The sequence below is a fragment of the Pygocentrus nattereri genome, chromosome 18 (assembly GCF_015220715.1).
Source record: "Pygocentrus nattereri isolate fPygNat1 chromosome 18, fPygNat1.pri, whole genome shotgun sequence".
NCBI classification, from domain to species: Eukaryota; Metazoa; Chordata; class Actinopteri; order Characiformes; family Serrasalmidae; genus Pygocentrus; species Pygocentrus nattereri.
In genome coordinates this window covers 9,548,699-9,571,089 of record NC_051228.1, presented here as the reverse complement: position 1 = coordinate 9,571,089, position 22,391 = coordinate 9,548,699, and the positions used below count along the sequence as shown (strand labels likewise).

Below are 22,391 nucleotides of genomic sequence, written 5' to 3'. Positions count from 1 at the left end.
AGATGATGGTCATCTGGCTGGCTATTCGGACCTAGCCACACCAGTTTTTTTAATTAGTTTGGAAGGACTGCTGTAGACCAACAAAGCTTATTCCACAGGTACAACTGTACAAACATTCAAGGCGACAACAAAGAGGGGTAGCCAAGTGTGCAACTCTAGCAACTAACGTTAACGTTAGCTGGCCGGCTATCCAACCAACATTAGCTGCGCTTTCCCACTGCTAGCTGTAACAATGGATGGGCAGCAAAGGCAGCTAGTTAGCATTTAAAATGGCTAATAATAAAAATATTTCAGGCATATTTCAACACCCTTTGAATTTCCCTAACCCTTAAAATACTCATGAATGTAATTAACAGACGTTGCAGCAAGACCCTGCTTTACTACTAGCTACGACAATTAATATTAGCGTAGCTGTAACCAGGACTACTGGTAGCCAGCGTTAGGAATGTTAACCTAGCTCGCCCAGCCAAGTTAGCCAGCGCTAGTTACACATTTCTTTTTCTTGAAGAAACCAAACACAAAAGAAAAAACACAAACTGACGGCACAGGCGGGCTAGTTTAACGAGCTACAAACGGAGCTGAGGCGACTAACACGGGTTACATAGCAGTTAGCAGCCTCCGAGCCGGCCACCTCTATCTGTCGGCTAGCCGAAGCGAAACACCTGCTTCGCGGCTCAGGAGAAAAGGACGCTGGCGAAGAACTACGCCACGAAAACGAAGGCGACGGATAATGTTAGATAAAATCAGACAATCAGAACATTTCTCCCATTTCTGGCGAGTTATCAAAATGGCAGTTCGTACGAGGCAACATTGATACGGCGGCAGCGACGAGGCTGAAGTCGGCTTTCCATTCGCCAGCTTCTTATTCGAATTTTCCCGTTCCACCTTAAATGGTGCAGCAGTTCCATTCTGACTCCTCAGCTGCCAGAATGGAACTGCTGCACCATTTAAGGTGGAACGGGGAAATTCGAATAAGAAGCGGGCGAATAAGAAGCTCCGTGCTGCAACGCGAAAATAGCCTTTAAAAGGTAACTAGCTAGCACTCGGACGGGTGAAATATCCGAAGCGAGAAAGGGAGAAAGCTATAAATGTAGATATAGACGTTATACGCAGCGCCGAGCTAACGTTAAGCTAATTTACAATGAAATAACTTCCAGATGGCTAGCTGACTTAGCGGACTAGCACAGCTGGTTAGCCTTCAGATGGACACAGCTCACAATAAAAGACTCAAACGGTGCGTTTTCTGTGCAGCAGCAGGGAGAAAAAGTGCGAAGCAGCAGCTTTATCGGCAACAAAAAGCCCCCCGACAGGTAAGTTAGGGTTTAATAAATAATGAAGAACAAGCAGCTGTAATATTCACCTGGACTGAGCGGTATTATGTGTGGATGAGGATGAGGATGGCAGAGGCGGTGAGGATGGAGCGCGAGGTTGTTGTTGTTGTTGGTGGGTTACAGTCGCCAGGACTACGGTGACTATGGCGCTGAATCACGGGGCAACGGTTGCTATAAAGCGCCGCCTCAACCAAACCCCAAAACCAAGGAGCGGACGGAAGAGCACAAAATAGGGCGGGGCTAGCGGGACTAGAAGGACGACCATTGGCCCGCGTTCGCGAAGCGTTTCAGAGGAGGAGCGCTGACCTGGGATCAGATTCCTCCCTTATTTACCACGCCTTTCCAGAGAGGGGCAGATCCTAGATCAGCACTCCGGGTCGGAGAGGCTTGGTGAGTACGGGCCATACCCACTCTTAAAAAAGACGGTTCTTCAAACGTTCTTGAGTAAAGAAAATGGTTCTTTATAGAACCGCAAACACGCAAAGAACCATTTTCATGGATAAATGTTCTTTCAATCGTGAAATGTTTCTTCAGATTGATGGAGAACGTGTTTACGGTTCTATACAGCACCTTTTTGAAAAGGGTTCTACGGTATTCTACAGGCTTGACATTGTAACAATAGAAGAACCCTTTTCAATCTCAAGAACCGTTTCATGATGCACAGAACCCTTTAATCATGCAAAGGGTTCTTGTGTTCATGGTTCTCTATAAAGCCATTTTCTTTACTAAAGAACCCTCAAAGAACCTTCTTTTGAAGTGGGTATATGGTTCTATACAGCACCTTTTTGAAAATTGTTCTGTATGGCACCAAAAAGGTTTTTTTTTCTGTCATTACAGACTTGACATCGTAACAATAGCAAAACTTTATTTTGGTTCTATACAGAACTATTTTCAAAAAGATTCTATGGAGAACCATATACATGTTTTCCATGAATTTGAGGAACGATTTCACCATGCAAAGGACCATTTAAGTATGCATAAGGTTCTTTGAGATTTTTATGGTTATATATATATATATATATATATATATATATATATATATATATAGAACCAGTGGTATTTTTTGTCCATTTGCATGTATTTTCAACTGTTTGATAAATGCACGTTCTTTACCGTATGAGTGGGCTTATGTTCAGTGAACCAGAAATACTTCTGAAATAAAAATGCTGCAGTATTTAATGAATTGCGATATATTAATGTGTTTATTTAATGTATGTAATGGAAGTTTCAGGTTTGGTTCAAACACTCTGGTGTTTTTTTATGTAGGAAAATGAGAAAATATTAATAAGACAGCAGCAAATACATGTTATGTTAAACAGTTATTTATTCATGAATGTAAAAAGTATTTTAAAACTATGAAAAAATAAAAAAAGTGCACTCAAATGTACTCACAGTACATTTTTTTTAGCATATGGAGGGGTACATGCAAGTTGTTGCAAGGCCTAAAAACATTTTACATTATCTTATTATCATCAACATCATATAAAATGATCAGGATTGTCTAGGTTTGCTGGTCATTTGGGATAGTAAATAAAAGAGCCATAGACATTGCGACTCCTGGCTTCTCTACAACAAACCATTTCTAAATTGTGCAGAAATTTTGAAAAATCGGTGGCATTCCCCTTTAACATCCAACGTCCATCATTCCAATAACTAAAACAGAGCTCCAGTCTGAGCACTGTACTGACTATAATACTGAATTTATGGTGGGAATGTATGGTGGTGATTCTGTGAATCCTATCATGTAGGCAAACTGCTGTCTAGATTCACAAAGTTGACTGATAGAAAAAGAACAACTGAAAATACAAAAGACTTTTAAACCGAGTGTCTCTGGTCACAGGCTTAGCCTGGGGGGTTGGGCTGGTCACCATTCTGGCCACCCCATTTTAAACAGTGAAACAGTCAACCAGCATCAAAAAACATCAATAACGCTTTATGGTGAAAATGTACCAGTAGTTACAGATCAGTTACGATGCTGCATATAACAGTTATCATATTTTAGTGACAGACAAATTTGCTCATCAACTGGTGAGAAAATGTGCTCTGGGTCTCCTCAGCTGGGCTGGTTACATTGTAAAGTAGGCTAGGTGATGGTAAGAGGAGTTAACTAACAAAACCGTCAGCTATAATCAGTTAGAATTAGAATTAACAACCATTTGTCACTGTGTTTGCACACTGTGAAATTAGACCTCTGCATTTAACCCCTCTGTGCAGTGAAACACCCACATACATGCACGCTAGTGAACACACACACTAGGGGGCAGTGAGCACACTTGCCCGGAGCAGTGGGCAGCCCTATCCCCAGTGCCCGGGGAGCAATTGGGGGCTAGGTGCTTTGCTCAAGGGCACTTCAGTCAAGGACTGTCAGCCAGGGGGATCAAACTGGCAATCTTCCAATCACAGGGCTGTTTTTACAGTTGAATACATGCATGTGTTGTAGGTTACCTTATACACTGCTGGTTGGCTGGCGATGGTGAATGCACCCTAAACGAATAGCTTCTATAACCTGTCTTTATGAAATGTTTGGTACTTAGATTTAACATTGATGCATTTAGGCCCAATTGCATTTCAACCCTTGCCCCTACCATTTAGCCCTTACCCCTTCGTTTTACGCATTCACACATAGTGGTAGGGTGTCCCGATTATTTGTTGAGGGGTAGGGCGAAGTGTTAGGGCCGCATGGCCCTCCAAACGGAGGTGACTGTATTGATGTGATATTTGTGTAGAGGTTTATTATGTACAGAGAAAAACCAACACATGGTGTCTCAGCAGTGCCACCCTACCAAAATATTAGAATTGCCACCCCAAATCTGAACGATCTAGCCACGCCCACTGACGTGACCGGTCAGAGCTGACACGTGGGCTGAGTCTGAATTAAGTCTAGTTCAGTAAAATTGATCACTCTCTGTAAAGGAGACAGACACTCTAATAGCTTATAGGCTTCTTTTGGTTCTGCAAGTCATGGCTCGCTCATTTACACTGAACTGATAACTCAGCGGGTCAGTGAGCCACGCAGGCGGAGATGAACCGCTGATATTAGAAGAAATGAAACGCTTCGTGTGGCCGAATAATTCATGAGCTCCGTCCAAACCGCCGTCAGGGCGGGACTTCCTCTTCAGACAGCGCCTACCAAGCCAAGGTAGGTGGAGAGAGCAGAGAAAGGAGCGCGTCTGGGCTGAAACCCCTCAGTGAGGCGAATGACTGAAAGTGGAAGTCCACCGATTTTGCAAACATCACTTAATCATTCAGTGGTTTAGATGTAAACCAAACCATTCAGAGTGGTTCGGTGTCAAACGCCCCTTTCTGGAGAAATTTACAGAGTCAGAATTGTTCACCATTGTAGTACTAGGAACCAGACATCCGAAGCTTTTATTGGGTCTAAAACAGGGGTCTTTAATTCAAATTCAAGGCATTTTAAGAAAATTTCCTCGAAGGTCCGGAAAATCATAATGTCTGACTTGCATCATGATCCAGTGCCATGTACTGTAAACTGAAATAGCCTAGTAGGTACATCGGCATCGTATACAGTCAATTACTGAACGCCGAATCAAATAAAGTACGGTTCGGTCAGAGTTCAATAACTTTTATTGTCAGTTTTCTCTTTTTAGAGTGCGGCATGTGAGATAACCTCCCTCTGACTCGCTTTCTTCTCCGACTGCTGTGTCTCGCCTCATCCCCGCGCCGTGCGCGTCACTCACTCGAGTCTCCGTGCACACATCTGATTGGCTGAGCATGTTATTGGTCAATGAGTTTCCTGGACGCTAAAGCTACAATAACGGCTAGAGAAGTTATGCCGAGTAAAGTAGGACCATCCCGTCAATCCATCCATTCATCCATCCGTTTTCTAAGCCGCTTCTCCCTCAGGGTCGGCTATCCTTGGCCATTGGGTGGAAGGCAGGATACACCCTAAACAGGTCGCCAGTCCATCGCAGGGCAGACAGACAGACAGACACAGACAGTCACTCACACACTCACACACAAGGGCAATTTAGCATGTCCAGTTGGCCTGACTGCATGTCTTTGGACTGTGGGAGGAAACCAGAGAACCTGGAGAAAACCCACGCAGACACGGAGAGAACACGCAAACTCCACACAGAGAGGACCCCAGTCACCCAGCCGGGGAATCGAACCCAGTGTCCCCTGTCAAAATTAAATAATTCTCCATAGTTTCTCGATTATGGGTTCAGGTCTGAACAGGACAGCATCTATTAGTGCCCTCTGCTCTAAAAGCTAACTACATCCTGCTAAGTTATCACATGAAATGGGTGAATGCGTTGCTTGATTCTGGAGACATTGTTTTGTGCTAGTTTGTCAAAGTTTTGGCCTAAAACGTATTTTTAGTAGAAACTATTACTCCAGGATTTCTTCCTTGTTTCCTCTCACAACTACATTCTGAATTGAGACCAATGTGCGAGAGCTAACATGCTTTTGTTGTTATTAGCCTGTAGCTACACCCGTTCAGCATGGCTAACGACACCAGCAGCTCCTGTCCTATCTTGTCAAATTGTCCTAGAGCCATATCAATCCGAAGCAGAATACACGAATGAGTTGCAGCGGCTTGAAGAAGAAAGAGCCAAAATGGAGAGAGAAGCTGAGCCTGTCAGCGCTGAAGTAGAACCACCCAGGGTGAATGGAAACCAGTGGCAAAAAACAACAAGCTACATGCTACTCTGCTTACAAGGGGTACGATAGTGAGGTAGTTATTTTATTTTGTGGCCTACTTGAACAGTCTGCAAGCTAAAGGCTAACACTGACAGATTTAACACTGACAAATTACCCTCATTCCGGTTTCTGTGATGGAAAAAACAACTGCAGTTTTCTTTAGCAGCTGGCATTTAAATATTTTTTCACTGGTCTTGAATAGTCTTCATCGGTGAAGTGACCGCAACAAACCCCAAGTGTGAAGAGTTGTACCACTTTTGCATGTGTGCAGCTTCAAAACAGCCACAACTTAAGGATTTCTGGTTTTTGCTATAACCAGACTGAATTACTAACTCTGCAGGGTTCACAAACTGTTGAACTCTTGTAAAAGTGATATATATATATATATATATATATATATATATATATATATATATATATATATATATATATATATATATATAATGAGAATTCATGTCAAATTGTCTACAGTGGAAAAGCATGAAATGCAATGCGTAAAGTGTTGGGCAAAATACTTTGAAAAAGCAGTGATGGGTGAATACTGAATACATTGTATTCAGTAATGTATTCCTCTACAATATAAAAAGGTAACATATTCAGTGTTCATGTGGAATACATTTACATCCATCTTGATAAAATTAAATTGGCTATAAAAAAAAATCATGTGTGTGAATCAAGAATTTTTTTGCTTAATTCACACTGTTTTTTGCTGCTACTGGTTGCCAGTTTTCTTCACATAGTTATTCTGTAAATACATTTTATGAAAATTCCTTTACAAGTAACTTTTTTTTTCCTCTTTGTCCACTGCTGGTCTCACAATTGCCCAGTCCGGTCTAACACTGACGCTGAACTTACCACTCACAAACATATATCCACTACTGAGATTATTAGTTCATTAGATTATCCCTCAAAACCTCAATAACACATGAATAACTGATCATCACATTGATTTATCAATCAAATCAGGCTTTAGCAGAGTTCAGTAATATGGAGATTAATAACTGATCATCACATTGATTTATCAGTGTACTCAGGCGTTAGCAGAGCTCAGTAACACTGAGATTAATAACTGATCATCACATTGATTTATCAGTCTACTCAGGCTTTAGCAGAGCTCAGTAATACGGAGATTAATAACTGATCATCACATTGATTTATCAGTCTACTCAGGCTTTAGCAGAGCTCAGTAACACTGAGATTAATAACTGATCATCACATTGATTTATCAGTCTACTCAGGCTTTAGCAGAGCTCAGTAACACTGAGATTAATAACTGATCATCACATTGATTTATCAGTCTACTCAGGCTTCAGCAGAGCTCAGTAACACTGAGATTAATAACTGATCATCACATTGATTTATCAGTCTACTCAGGCTTTAGCAGAGCTCAGTAACACTGAGATTAATAACTGATCATCACATTGATTTATCAGTCTACTCAGGCTTTAGCAGAGCTCAGTAACACTGAGATTAATAACTGATCATCACATTGATTTATCAGTCTACTCAGGCTTTAGCAGAGCTCAGTAACACTGAGATTAATAACTGATCATCACATTGATTTATCAGTCTACTCAGGCTTTAGCAGAGCTCAATAACACTGAGATTAATAACTGATCATCACATTGATTTATCAGTCTACTCAGGCTTTAGCAGAGCTCAGTAACACTGAGATTAATAACTGATCATTACATTGATTTATCAGTCTACTCAGGTTTTAGCAGAGCTCAGTAACACAGATTAATAACTGATCATCACATTGATTTATCAGTCTACTCAGGCTTTAGCAGAGCTCAGTAATACGGAGATTAATAACTGATCATCACATTGATTTATCAGTCTACTCAGGCTTTAGCAGAGCTCAGTAACACTGAGATTAATAACTGATCAGAGTTTAGCAGGAACTTCATTGTTAAGAAGCATTTAATCGAATTCCTCTTTAGAATTTGTCTAAGAAACATCTTTGCTACATGTTATGCAATAATTCTAAAATAGTTATAAACATGACGTTTCTTTTGAATACAATTTTTTTGTATTTGTTGTTGTATTGAATATAGATTTTTTTGTATTTGTATTCTAAAAGTATTTTGCTAAAAATGTAAAAAGTAACTTTATTCTGAATGCTGACTTTACAAAAGTATTACTTGGACTGAATATAACTCTGAATATAACTCTATAATTCCATTATATCCCATCGCTGTGGTTCTTTTACTTTTCATTTTGTCACATTTTCTACATATCACTGTTTAAATGCAGAATCTTTAATATCTCTTTCAGTTCCAATTTAATGAGGCAAATGCATTTGAAGTACAAAAAAGAAGTCAAGCAACGTGTAGCAGAGGTTTTGCATCCAAATCCATCATTCATGCCGGAGGAGCACATCCAGCCTGTTATAAGAAAAAATATTACACAAATCTTTTTTTGCCCAGATGTATCACTTTTACTATGATCAACATTACCTATAAAAACTCAGAAGACACTTGTAGGTTGACTGCTCGTTTTGGTAGTGGGTTGACCATATTGCTAAACTAATTAGTGTTAATAGGCCCATATCATTCTGAAGTGAAATTTCTTAGAATGTTTTAAATAAAAGCTTTTAATGTAGTGCAGGAGTACTGTTTCAAAATGTACTGTTCATCCCACAGTCCATATGAATTCAGTGTTTTTGAGATTTCATATTTCTATTTCTATTTAGCCACCAGCAGTTTAGCTCTGCCCATTCACAATGAAGTTGTATGGAGTGTTGTAGCCCAGACTGCGTTTCAAAAGAGGCACAATACAGGACAGCCAACCAGGATGTGATTAAGGCACAGTGAGAAAAGTTTAATATAGTGTTTAATGTGTTTTGTTCTGTGACAGTTGCACAGATTAAATAATTGCCTACCTTCTCAAAACAGAAATAGTTTGAAAACACTTACAGACAATGGAAAATGCCAAGACGTAGAGTTAAACATGTTAGATGGAAATAAGAGACCTATAGGATATCAAACTACTCAGTATTAAAACCACAAACAATGCTTTCTAAGTCAATTTTTGGCTCATGATGAACCCAATCCAGTAGATTCCCGCTTTTTCAGATGTATGCACAGCTCAACAGGTGTCTAGTGCATTGAATTCTGGGTATATACAGGCCTATAAATGCGATAAGACACCTAACGTGAGTTAGAAGACATGGGAAGAACTGATTAATATAGACACAGCTGTAAAAATGAGACAGACTACCTGTAATGCCTCATCCCTTTCAAAGCATGACTACTGCATAACTTGAGAGATGTTGGTGGAATTTCTTGTAAACTGCTGTTGTCAATAAACTCCTTATTTTTAGCCCTCCACCTCCTGTTGTGCTGCTGATAGGTGTGATGGAACACAACTTGAGGTTGTAAAGCACATCAGAGGTACTTACAAAAGAAATCCAAAATTATGTGACCTTCAGAAGTGGTTCAAAATGAATGGATGTTAAAAGGAGCACAGGTTAAGTGGGGACTTTTGGTTTCTTTAGGTCAGAGCGAAGAAGCCGAACCTCTTGATACATCCCCACTGATTCTTGATGATTACAACGCCTCCTTTCCCAAATTAAACTGGTAAACTCCATTAGCAGCCACCATAAAAATGGGCTCCATGACTACCAGTGATGCTAAACATAGTAATTACAGCTTTTCAATGCAATTTTTTCTGTTGGCCTTTTCAATTCCTGACTATTGACCCTTGCATTTAGAACCACTGCCAGTGTTTTAAAGGATACACTGATACCAAGCTGTGAAATCTCAACTGTGGCCTAAATTAACCAGAATAAGCAGCCTGTGATATTTTAGTATTCATTATGAACAGGTTTACCACTTAATGTGGAAACTTGAGGCATTTTTTATTTCTTATTCACATACTCAGCTGAGAGGGGACACTGTGAAAATCGGGAATGAAATCCGGAATGCCCTGCTTTTCCAGACACATTTGGAGTAACTTCTCTCACATTATGGCAACTTTGATCATAGTATGAACAAAATAAACTTATGTATGGATGTATGTATGTATGTATGTATGGATGTATGTATGTATATCATATTCTCTACATAAAAAATATGTTGGCAATATGGGACTGAAATTTATACACTGGCTCTTTTGGTTATGAGAATTAAAGATGTAGGTTCAAGGAGCAAGTTCTTTTAAAAATCTTTTCACATATTTGACTCTGTGATCAATAAAAAAACAACAGAAAGAAAACCAGAAATTATTCATCAGTATAAACAAATGATCAAGTGGACAGAAGATTTCGCCAGCTGGCTTTCACCCCTCCGTGTAGACACAGGAAAGCTGACTCGGGCATCGATCCACAGTGCGTATGTGAAGGTAGTTGTCCTCTGACACTGAAGGGTCCCGATCCTCCAAGGTATCCTTTGATATAATCTGCTGATCCAACACTGCAGTCAAGAGACATACGCAGTTTATTTAGAGTCATAGGTTGTTTATGTGTTCAGAACATCTGTTATGTGTTTGCTATGGACGTGCATTCTGACAAAATATAATATTGGCTGGATCAAACCTATAAAAAAGACTTTGGTCAGTATGTATAATTTAAAAAGCTTTAACTCGGTTGTCTTCCGACCTCACCAAGGCATTCTATGAGTGCCAATATCTCCCAAAAATGGCACTCCGCCCCTTTCCCCTGTAAAATAGCAACAACAACCAAAACTTGGCAGAGCTCGGTTTTTGACGGACACCGTTTCTATTTTTGACACGTCACAATACGTTGCGCTGGCGTTTTACCTAAGACTGTTAAAACTGTAAGAAGTAGCATTACTGGATCAGAAGAATAAAAAGCAGGCTAAAATAGGATGTGCGTGTGCTGATATGAGTCATTCTGTAAAGCCTGTAATAATATAAAAGTCAGAGGTGTCGAGTTGGATTTCGTGGGAGGTTTTTGGGGCACGTCATTTGTCTTTACATATTAAAGTCACACGTCACAGACTCCAAAAGAAGATCTGACTCGATGTTTAAGCCTCAAATGCAAAATCAACATACTGATGAAGATACGATGATAACAGTAGATAATTCGCTTACATCCTCAGAAGACACGTCCTACACAAAGTTTTGCCTGAGTTCTTTGAATACAATGCTTTCAAGGCTCAATCATCAGATTCGTAGGGCCATTGAAGGGGTCCACAACACAACCTATGTTTTAAAATTGTCTTATGCAGGTTGCGTGCATTTACACATTTCGCTAGTATAGTGTAGCTTTAAATATTGTGGTTAAGCCAGCTACCTTTTATCAAAACATGATTAAACTAGCCAAAAACGGATGAGAAACAACTCCATGAGGTGGAGAAAAGTCAGCTGTATGACACTTCCACTAATTTGTATAAGGACATTGCTAGCCTGTTTGAAGTTTCCGTTAGTATTACCATGTTTTTAATCGGCTGTGAGCTACTGATACTGCTTTTAAATGTGTTAGGCCAATGTAAAATATGTTAAGTTCTCTCAGGCTATTAGAAGTTGTATGTATTGTACTTTGATTACATCTTGTCTTGATGATCAGACTTGACATTTTAGGATGTCATATCTTTTTTTCAGATAGAATACGACTAAGTTTTGAGTACCAGTAAGTTGTTAGTACTCGCTGATACAGAGTCCGATACCATATGGAATTAACCTACCTATTTAGAAATAGGTAGCTGTTAGTTAATTGAGCAGCGCTGCAGTGGAGAAGAGCAGATTTTGTTCCAAATCAGAAAAGCTCCTCTGTATAGCTGTAAGTAAAATCTGTTTCATAGTTTTGATCCTCATTTGTCTCTTTAAACATCACTTTCCGTAGCACAGTGACTGTAAGAATCACATCCTACGCTAATGTGAGGAGCTCCCGTTTTGTGTTGTAATCTTTTTGGCTGTTTGCAATTGTATAATTGTACAAATAAAGCTGTTCCATTAAAAACAATTACTACTGAGAACTGAGCAAACATGCTGAGAAACTGGGCAGCTTAGCTAACCACACCGCACTGCCATATAAATGGTAGAGCAATTCAGTCTCTCTACAGCCTGTTTTACAAAGACAGTTTAAAAAAAATCACAGTAGACACGTTTATACCTCGCAATTCTATTCAATCAGAGTAAAGTCGGCACAGACAGAGTTTAGTAGCAAATGTTATCTATTTTCGCCTCTATTTTGTTAGCATGTGTGTCTCCAGCTGTATTGGGGAAACGGTTGTAATTGTGTCTGTTTAAAAACAGGTTAAAATCACACAGCGTAGTCTTGGCGGAAATATACCATGGCAGAATGTTTGAAGTGACCAATAGCTTTGTGTCCGACCTCCATGGAGTCAGTAACTGTTCAAGCAGACCTTCAGTCACTGCCAGCTTGAGTTGTTTTCATTAGCACTGCACACTCGGCTCACGTCACATGGTATCAGCTGGTATCGAATGTTGGTATCGGTGAGTTTTTATGAAGTTGAGTTTGAGTAAATAAGCAAGGTATCAGGGTGATACTCAACACCAGTACTGGTATCGATACATCCATAGTTTTCAGTGTGGATATCCTGTTTTGCAATGCAATACTTCATGTAATAGCATTTTTATGCAGCAGTGCTAGTTTTGTTTTATTTTTTTTGTAAATAAACCTTTTTGTTAATCGTTTATTGTGTCATAATTATTTCATAATTGAATAATAAAAATCAATAATGAAGGGTGTCCCACCAGACTGACATTGTATGTGTGCTAATAAGAGTTCTTATAAACGTTGCCACAGAATAACCACTTTGCTTCCCTAAAAAACCTTTGAATGAATTGTGTTTGGGCATGAAGAACCTCCATATGGTGCCAAGATTCTATACCAATTAAAGGTTTTCCTGGAACTGTACATCCCAGCCAAGAACCATTAAGAACTATATGCAAATCAAACTGTGCATGCTAAATTATTTGGACAGGCAGAGACATGTACATTAGCATATCTAACACACGCAGGTGAAGTCTTTTATTCAGTAACGTGTGTCTTCTGCTCCTAGAATTAGTCGACATAAGGTATAAGCTGTTTTGTATCTGTTTGAAACACAGGGTGCTGAACGCTTAGGCTACATTGCTGTTCTTCATTTCACATCAGAACATGCTTTACAAGGTTACGTTTAAAACATTTACTGTGTTTTATTAAACATTTGAAGAGCTTTGACTTGATTGAAAAGGAAAATCCAAAAATCAGGCCTGTTAATTAATCTGTAAAATATGAATCTTTTCTGTGTTCAATCCAATAAACATTTAAGGGCAGATTTAACGTATTGCGACACCACAAACTCCGTTTTGGTGTTAAAAAGTGTCGTAATTAACTAAACAGGCACGTTTAGTGGCCATAATAAGATAAAAGGGGTGGTTCCTGCACTTTTGCCTCATTACATATGCATTTATAGGAGGTACTGTGAGGAGATTAATATAATGAAGCATCTGCTCTAATTCACTAAAACTGATGAGCACATCTTAACACCTGCGAGGAGCTCGTCTTATTTTTGCTTACATAGGTGCAATTGTTTATACTTGGAGAAAAAAAGTAGTTTTTCAATCACATTTCTTTTTTTTCAACTCTAAAAAGGTCTGTCATCTTACATTATTCCTAGTGTGGTAAAGGAAATTCTAAAAGTTAAAACCAAATGGTTTTATAAACAATGTTTTGGCTATTTTTTTGGCTATTTCCTCAAACATTGTGCACTTTCTGCCTCTCTTTTTCCACATGATTGTTAAAAGTACATACTGAAGCTCTGTGACTCTGAGATCCCTGCTTTACTAAAGCTACTCCATTGTAATTCCTTCATGCTGTGGCTTCCGCATGGGCTGTGGTTTATGTGCACACTGTGGCAGAAATGTCACTGGTGTTGTTGGATGTACTGCACGTAGGTAAGAGTTTACATTCCCAGTCTGAGTGCACTCAGTGAAATTAAACATGGATTTTATATTATCACCTGATGAAATAACTCAGGCTCAGCTCATCCACCAGACAAAAATGAATCAAATCAGAAAATATATTCTTTTTTTGCATTGATAATTATTCTGACTATAGTCAAAATCTTGAAAAATGTGAACCTGAACAAAAGATACATAAGATTAAGACACAAACATTTCACCTCTGCATTTTACCCATCCATGCAGTGAAACACCACATACACACTAGTGAGCAGTTAGCACGCTTGCCCTAAGCGATGGGCAGCCCTATCTGCAGCACCCAGGGAGCAGTTGGGGGTTAGGTGGCTTGCTCAAGGGCACCTCAGTCACGTCCTGTCTGCTCAGGGGATCAAACTGGCGACCTTCCGGTAGATCACCTGCTAAATTGTCACCATGCCTCAGTGGGTGGGGAACAATATTAACCATTAATACAGGTTTCATCTCCCCCTCTCTCCACTCCCACCTACAATCGAGTGAGAACGCACACAGTGGTGGTGGCCAGTGAGAAGCGGATTATTCACACAGACCCTCGCCATCGGCACGTTTGCTTTCTTTTTTTGAGAAGTCTGAAAATGATGTTCATAAAATTGGTTAATAATAGCTGTGAATAATACTGGTGGCATTTTGGGGTCACCAAGTCTCCCAAACTACAATTAGAAGCTACTTCCATGTCAACAAACTAGCTGCAAGGCATGTCAGAAGAAAGCCTTTTCTTTCATTTAACCGCAAACGTAAGTGCATAGAGTTTGCTAGACGATATTAGAACTGAAACAAAGTTCTACTGTCAGACAAAAATAGAGATTTATGGTGGGACTGGAGTAAGAACAAGGACGGTTACACAGAAAAGAGCCCCAGCCCATCTTTTAAGTATAGGCCCAATGATGGGGCTGTTTTTCCTCCAAGCTCTCTGAGAACCTTGTTAAGATACATGGCTTCATGGACACCATGGAATCTTCCAGGAAGAAGACAACAAACACAAATTCACGCAAAAACGATTCAGTGACCACAGAATCAAGCTTTTGACATGTCCTTCTCAGTCCCCTGACGCAAACCCCCATTTAAAAGCTGTGAAGTGGGCAGTAGACAACAGTCTAAATGAGAGGACCTAGGACCCCTGGAAGATCTGGACATGTTCTATACTTTTTACCCATCTTTACCATGGAGCAGACTGTATGTCCAAGCCAAGAACCATTTAGGAATCCTTATTCTTAAGGGTGTGGAGTTTGTGCAACACGGCATGAGCGGTTCTGCACCTGTGATGCTGGACAGAGCTCTGTGGATCAGGTCGATTTCCTGATGAGTCGTGACTGAAGGACCCAGACTGTCCTCAAAGCCAGCCAAATGCATCATGGAACAGGAGGATATCTGCTTCGCTGTCTGTGGTGAGTCACTGTATGAAGGGGAGCACACCGTCTGGCCATGACTGGGAAAACCTGAGTAGTTTGCCAAAAACACACACACAAAATAGGCTTTGGTCATTAACTACTTAAATTCCCAAGTGTATTACTTCCTAAGGCTTATTATTCAGCAATTGTACAGAAACAATGCTGACTGCCCGAGTTATTTTTGTTATAAAAGTAAGGACTTGATGCCCGGACCCAGCAGCTGGTCACTTCAGTGATTACAATATGTTGCTTTTTCAGATATGAGGATGCAATATATCTAACCACTCCTCCTGCAGTGCTTCTCAAATAAGCAAAGCATGGTGTGGAATGTGATATTTACTTATAGCAAGATGGTAAGCTTGGAAAACATTGGGAGCAGCCGTACACAATGCAAGATAAGCTCTGCATTAGACAGATCTATTTTTGACTTTCTCTAACAGACAGCCATCTGTTGCTCCTGAAATGGAAGTACAGATTCATGAATCATTCAGCTGGACTTCTTCCCTGGCAATACAGTCAATATGCATCGGTAGCACTGGCTTACATATGCATTTGGTTTCACCTCACTGCAAACACCACCCTCAGTTATTGAGATATTGTGTCTGGACGTGATGTAGATCAGAGAAAGAAAATGTAAGTGAAATAAATCACTTAAAGAGGCGCTCTTGCCTAAATAAAAAGCTTAATCCTCTCTACATCTGTAGAAAACATTCTTACTGGCACCCTACAGCAGCACTGCAGCAGTCTTTAAAGCGATATTTTCGACTTTATAGGCTAAATGTACCTCCTGATGATGTATCTTGAAGGTGAGAGCTACAACTGCTTTTATTATTATTATTTTTTATTATTATTAATGCACGATTAATCAGTCAATTGTCATAACTCATCAGATCAAGAGGACAACAAACTAAAAGCTAAAGTTAGTGAGGTGATTATCTAGATACCTTACCTTTAGTTCCTTATCTCTGGCTGAAAGGTAAAAACCTGCCTTGGGCCTCCGTTTTTTGCTGAATAAACAAAGACTTGCTGTTTTCTTTATGTTTTTTTTTGTGCTGTTTTCTTTTGCAGGCTAGCAGTCAGAATTGGCTGACATTGCAGAGATTCCCAATGGTAGTACAACGTATACTTGTATACTTTGTAGTGAGCATTGTAGTGAGAACACAGATGAACAAAAACATGAAAAAAGTTCTGAAGGTCTTTCAAACCAATGAACCTGAGAGATATAATGCTGAGCTATAGAACGCTGCAAAACTCGACAAATAAAATCGCTGTGGTCAGAACAAAACCTTATATCTCCAAAATGGTAACTTTACAGGAGAGAAAAAACTACTTTACTTTTAATGTAAGTCAATGGAACCAGTAATTTTGGGCCACTTTATCATGAAATGTACACACAGTGTAAAGGGAAATAAGCACTTTCAAATAGTGTCAAAAACTAACAACAAAAATTGAGATTTTTGAGTTTTTTTTCCGACAGCAGTGATATTAAACTCTAGTTTTAGTCCAGACTGCTCCCTTAAACTGATAGGGCCCATAAAAGGCCACATGTTTCAGTTCCTTGCTCTCATAACTGCATAACGTAGTATAAAGTATTTCACATTAGGTTTCTAGTAATTACTTAGTAATTTGTAGTAGTCACTGAAAAACAAGCCTGTAGTGTAAGCTGTTAATATTAGATAAACTGCATATTTAAAGCAGGGGCAAAGCCTACATGTGCCCCTATCTGTCCAAAAGTATTGAGACATTCCTTTTGTGTTCTCTAGAGTTATTAATCTCCATCCAGTACCTCTGGGATGAGTTTAAGTGGTGTTTGTGATCCGGAACAAACCATCCACTAAAATTGGTCCCTGACCTCATTACTGTTTTTGTGTCTGAATGCAATCAAATCCTCAAAGCAATGTTCAAATGATGAGCACACAAAATTATATATATATATATATATATATATGCATGTGAATATTATATGCATGCAGTACTGTGTAAAGGTGTTAATTTCTGGCCCAAAAATCCATTTAAATGCAACTAAATTAGCTTGGAGAAAAAAAAACAGAGTGCAAGACCTGGTAGATGAACCCCCCATGAGATCAACAGTACTTAAAGCTTTCATCACAGAGAGAGAAAGTCAAACTTCACTTTTGCTTCAGATCTGTCCATCCTTCCACTGTGAGAAGACAGCTCAACTATGGGTCTTAAAGAATGTGTAGCTGTTAAGAAGCTCTTGCTGAGAAAAAGATCTGCAAATGAATCAAAAAGGCTGCTGCTGTTTCTCAGAAGAACAGACTGGTAACCCCAGAGTCCAGACCTCAGCGTCACTGAATGTGTTTGGGATTAATTGGTGAGAAGCAGAAAATGCAACCAACTTCCAAGACTGAACTTTGAAGCTGTGGAAAAATATCCATCCAGACTTCTTTCAAATGCTGAAAGCAAGTCTCCTGAAAAGAATGGAAGCTGTAATAAAGGCAAATTCGGAACACACTAAATACTGAAAAAATTAAATTACATTTAGTTTTTGAGGCCATTTTTGTCATTTTCTGTTAAATATTTGTCTTTTTATGCTGCCAAAAATTAATATCGTACTTAGTGGTCTTTGTCACTGTAAGAAATGAAAGGTGGCCTCTGACATTTGTACAGTACTGTATGTATTGTTATAGCTCACATAATGGCACAATGGCATGACTAAAAAAGCACTAAAGTAATTGCTGGCTATTATTAACCAATAAAGTGTCTATGTTTATTACAGTAAGTAAGTTGAGACTAACTGCCACACATACCATCCTGGTGAGGAGGGAGGGAAGCTGTGGAGCGTTCTGAGTATCTTGGAATTCTGCTGGTCTTTTGGGCTGCCACCATGTGGTGATGTGAGTGGGCAGCTGAAGATGGTTGGTGGGCTGGCCTGCAGTTCAGCTGCTGTGCTGCTGGGGCATCAAACCTAATAGTTTGCACAAAGTGAAGAATTACCTTTACTGAAGAGTATTGTATCTTCATAAGTTTGATGATCCATAATTAAAGGTTGGCTTAAACTGGACAAAAATATAAAAAGAATAATTATCCTTTTGATTCATCACATCGTCTACAGCTTTAAAAGAAATAGAGGATTTCATGGAAGTACGTCTAAACTTTGAGACTAGATCAGAAAGACTACACTTTATAGAAAATCGTGGGGAAAGAGAAGAGGCCACAAGGATTTCACAACTGATTTAACACAAAGAGAGGTAATTACAGCAGGCCACTCGCCTTGGACTTTCATAGTATTTTTCCGATTCTTTGAATTTCAGCTTCCCCTCTAGTTGGTGGCTATAGCATCAATTAATGCAGACTCTTAAGACCAATGAGGCAGAGCCCAACTTGCTCTTACTAGCCGATTGTCTTTGTGGATTCCTGTGGTGCGCTGCGCGCCTACTGCTGCTACTGGAACAATTGCGGGCAGCGCGTAGCCATGAGCATCTGGCTCCAGCATTGCAGAGACGGTTCCCTCTGCCCTTTGAAGTGTAGCACTGAAGGAATGGGTTTCTATGGGCTGACCGTGCGACAGTGTTGCTGGCAAACCAAAACTGTAAACCTCTTCCCGAATGCTTTGCCATAGCAGACGTGTAAGACTCACAAAGGCCCATTGGTGTCTTTCACAAGGAGGGAAAAATGGTGCTTTATTTTAATCAGATTATTTCAACTATGAGCTTACAGCCATAAAACCATGACAACCAATGTTCAAGGACTTATTTGTTGCAGATCAGAGAAAAAGAAAAAGAGTGTTGGAGCATTTAAATCAGTCATAGCAACCTGCTCTGCCAAGGTGAACTCAAAATGAATGCTAACTAAATAGCGATTCAGTCCACGGCAGGTTTCTGCATTGAGAGCAGACCAAAACATAGAATTTGGGGGAGAGGGGAGAAACATACTGCATTGATGAGAACGGCAAAGGATTATGCGAACCAATTCATCACCCTTTGCAAAGAGACACAGACACAAGCGTATAGAAGTGATGCCAACTTAACGTGGCGGCTAGCGTTGCTCGGCTTGGGCCGATGTGGTTTTGAACGAGTACAAATGTACCTTCATTTTCTCTACTTATACATGAGAGTTAGCATGAGCTGTCTTTCTTCTCTCACACTTCTTTTTTACTTTCTTTCAGGCTTCCTGTGAACAAGCGACCAATTTTAGGCCCAGCAGGAGCCCCTGGGAGGAATAGGACTACTGCGGTTCTCAGGGTACTCGATTAAAAAGCTTCATTATAATTTACTGTAATGGTCACCATGACATAAAGTGTTCTCTTTCTCCTGTTTGAGACAAGTTGGTGAATAAATGAGAGAATTGTGCAGGATTCAAATCCATTACACATTGTTTTGTCTGACACTGACAATTAGTTTGTGGTATGGTTGGAATATTAAGTTTAAACAAGCTTTTACAAGACATTACACCTTTATACGTGAGCTCAGGATTCTTTGGTCACAGCTATCACATTCAACATATCATACAGCGTTTTTATCACAACAGAACAATTTTAGAGAGATATATCATTAATAACCTTTTTATTTAGTTCTGGTTTTCCATTTGCACACACTCAATTTACAAATAAATCATTGTTCCTAATCATTATTTTTGCTTCAATTTCCCCTCAATGTATTCATGGCCGATTCCCACCTGTTGGCTATCACACAACACTACAAAGCTAAAGCTAGGAGAGTGAAAGCTAGCAAAGCCTTTTTCCAAGACACGTGAAACGCTACTGCATCTTTTCAAACAGCACAACACACTTGGTATAGAAACTGCCAATTCCGTTACAGCAGACTCCCACGTTGGCTTTCATGGGGGAGGTGGAGGGATGTTCTACCCTCCCATAGAGAGAGCAAGACCACGTTATACTTTCTTTGACTCTCAGCCATGGGCAGCTGTGGCACTCAATCAAACTTATGATTTCTTGATGACAGGGTCATCACTTAAGATGGTTGCACCATTCAGGAGCCCAGTTTTTGTGTTTTCCCCCACTTTCTGGTGCATGTTATGTGTTACAAATCGCTCACAAACCACATAAAAACTATATCACGATACTAGCAGTTATAATATAAGTTACAGCATAATGTTTAATCCAGCTGCTCCCCATGTTGCAGTCTGGAGTTCGATACCGTGCCTGGCCAAGCATAATATGCTGTATCAGTGTAGAGTCCTTGGGCAAGACTCCTAACTTTGCAGTCATGCAAGATTAAATGTTTTGTTGATTTTCTAAAGAAATAAGTTAACACATCCTCTATAGGGAACAAACTCAAGGAATTTTTCAGCAAATTTGATTTCACAGTTTATGAGTTTAACGTACTGAATGAAAATTAAACATAAAAAAGAAACTATTGCACAGGCCACATTTAATGTTTTATTTATTTCTTGTTAGATTCAGCACCCAGACGCCTGCATATGACTGTACACTTTCCAACCTTTTGTAACATGATTATATAGAAAGTTACTATGGATTAGAGCATCTTCCAAATGAATAACTGCAAATGAAACCAACTGTATACTGTAAAAATATTTTCAGGTATCGTGTTATATTTTTGTCACACTGCTACCCAAAGCTATAGGTGTAGAAATATGAACTTTTATTCTTTATTTGGTTGAGATGTCCCATCAAGAGACATGTTACAATGGAAAAAAGGCTATAAGTTGAGTACCTGCTGTTGGCTGGAGGTAAGGGAGGCAGTGGGTGATGGGAGCTGCTGGGAGGGGGATGAGCCTGACCTACCGCTGGACACTGCATGGGGTTCTGTAGACTGGTCACTTGGCCGGACTGGTTGAGGGAGAACACGTCTGCCACACAGACAGAAATGAAATGAAGTGCCTACCCATATTAGAATGGAATGCATTGCAACATGTCAGTATATTACAAAATATAAAAATACATGCTGTATTTTTCATTTTGATATGGGTATTTCATGGAATGTTTGAAGCAGTGTACCTGTATACAGCTCAGTGGCTAGACCAGGAGACTGGTACAACTTGCTATCAACTACATCCAGTGGTGACAGACTGTGTTGCAAAGGCTGTATAGTTAAACACTCTGAGAGTCCGTCTTGGTAGTGCTCTGTGCTGGATCTCAGCTGTTTAACAGAAAAGAGAACACAATGAACTGTAATCATATTGGCCCAAATAGTTATAACAGTTGTGGTTTCTAATTTGTGTAAGTAGCTCTGCTTAATGGATTTTAATCAAACTGCTGTTTGAACAAATATAATTCCTCTTTAGGGCTAAGTATGCAACCAGAGCATTTAGCCTGAGGATTTTCCCTGGTGGACATTAATTGACCCATTTGATTAATAAATAGTGAGAATACTTTTAATGCTGCTTTTAAAACTGGGGACTGGGGCCTATGTTAAGGGGCCGTTTATATGTATTTATATACACAGGGCTGTGAAAAAGTATTTGCCCAGTCCCAATTTCTTCTATTTTTGCATATTCGTCATACTTGAATGTTTCAGATCACCAACTACTTTTAATATTGGACAAAATTAGGCAATTAAACCCAAAATGCTGTTATGATAACTTCATTTACTGAAGCGAAAAATGCCATTCAGCCCTACCTGTCCTTATGTGCAAAAATATTTACCCCCTCAGCTACTAAATCAACCAGTTAACCAAATTCAATTTGCTTCAATTGGCTTCAATTTCACTAGCCACACCCAGGCATGATTACTGCCAGACCTGCTGAATGCCAACATCACTGAAATAGAACCTGTCTGGCAATGTGAAGCAGCTAGAAGGTCTCATTAAAGCAGCACATGATGCCACGTTCTAAAGAGATTCAGATACAAACGTGAAACAAAGTCGGTGAAATCTATCACTCTGGAAAGGGTTAGACAGCCATTGCTGAGGCTCTGGGACTCAAACCACAGTGGGAAGCATGATCCACAAATTGAGAAAACTTGGAACAGTGGCGAACCTTCCCAGGAGTGGCCGGCCTACAAAGATTTCACCAAGAGCACATAACCCACTCATCCAGGAGGTCACAAAAGAACATCTAAAGAACTACAGGCCTCACTTGACACTTGATTTAAGGTCAATGTACACGATTCTACAATAAGAAAATGTGGACTGATGAGTCAAAGTTGCAAGTTTTTGG

The 22,391-nt window shown here is 39.7% G+C and overlaps 2 protein-coding genes across 4 annotated transcripts in view; both read right to left on the bottom strand.

Moving 5' to 3' along the window:
* Positions 1-1,510, bottom strand: part of rfx3 (regulatory factor X, 3 (influences HLA class II expression)) — a 32,851-nt gene extending 31,341 nt beyond the window's left edge. For both annotated transcript variants that reach the window (XM_017710751.2, XM_017710752.2), the window contains exon 1: positions 1,361-1,510. The gene's annotated coding sequence lies outside the window, so the exon portion shown is untranslated. The remainder of the gene's footprint in view (positions 1-1,360) is intronic.
* A 7,282-nt stretch (positions 1,511-8,792) lies between these two features.
* The window catches only part of glis3 (GLIS family zinc finger 3), a 37,679-nt gene continuing 24,080 nt past the window's right edge, over positions 8,793-22,391 (bottom strand). For both annotated transcript variants that reach the window (XM_017710749.2, XM_017710750.2), the window contains 5 exons: positions 21,231-21,372; positions 20,947-21,082; positions 18,061-18,218; positions 15,158-15,337; positions 8,793-10,408 (listed from right to left, as the gene is read on the bottom strand). In XM_017710749.2, coding sequence (XP_017566238.2) covers positions 10,275-10,408; positions 15,158-15,337; positions 18,061-18,218; positions 20,947-21,082; positions 21,231-21,372 — 750 coding nt within the window. In that variant the 3' untranslated portion in view covers positions 8,793-10,274. The remainder of the gene's footprint in view (positions 10,409-15,157; positions 15,338-18,060; positions 18,219-20,946; positions 21,083-21,230; positions 21,373-22,391) is intronic.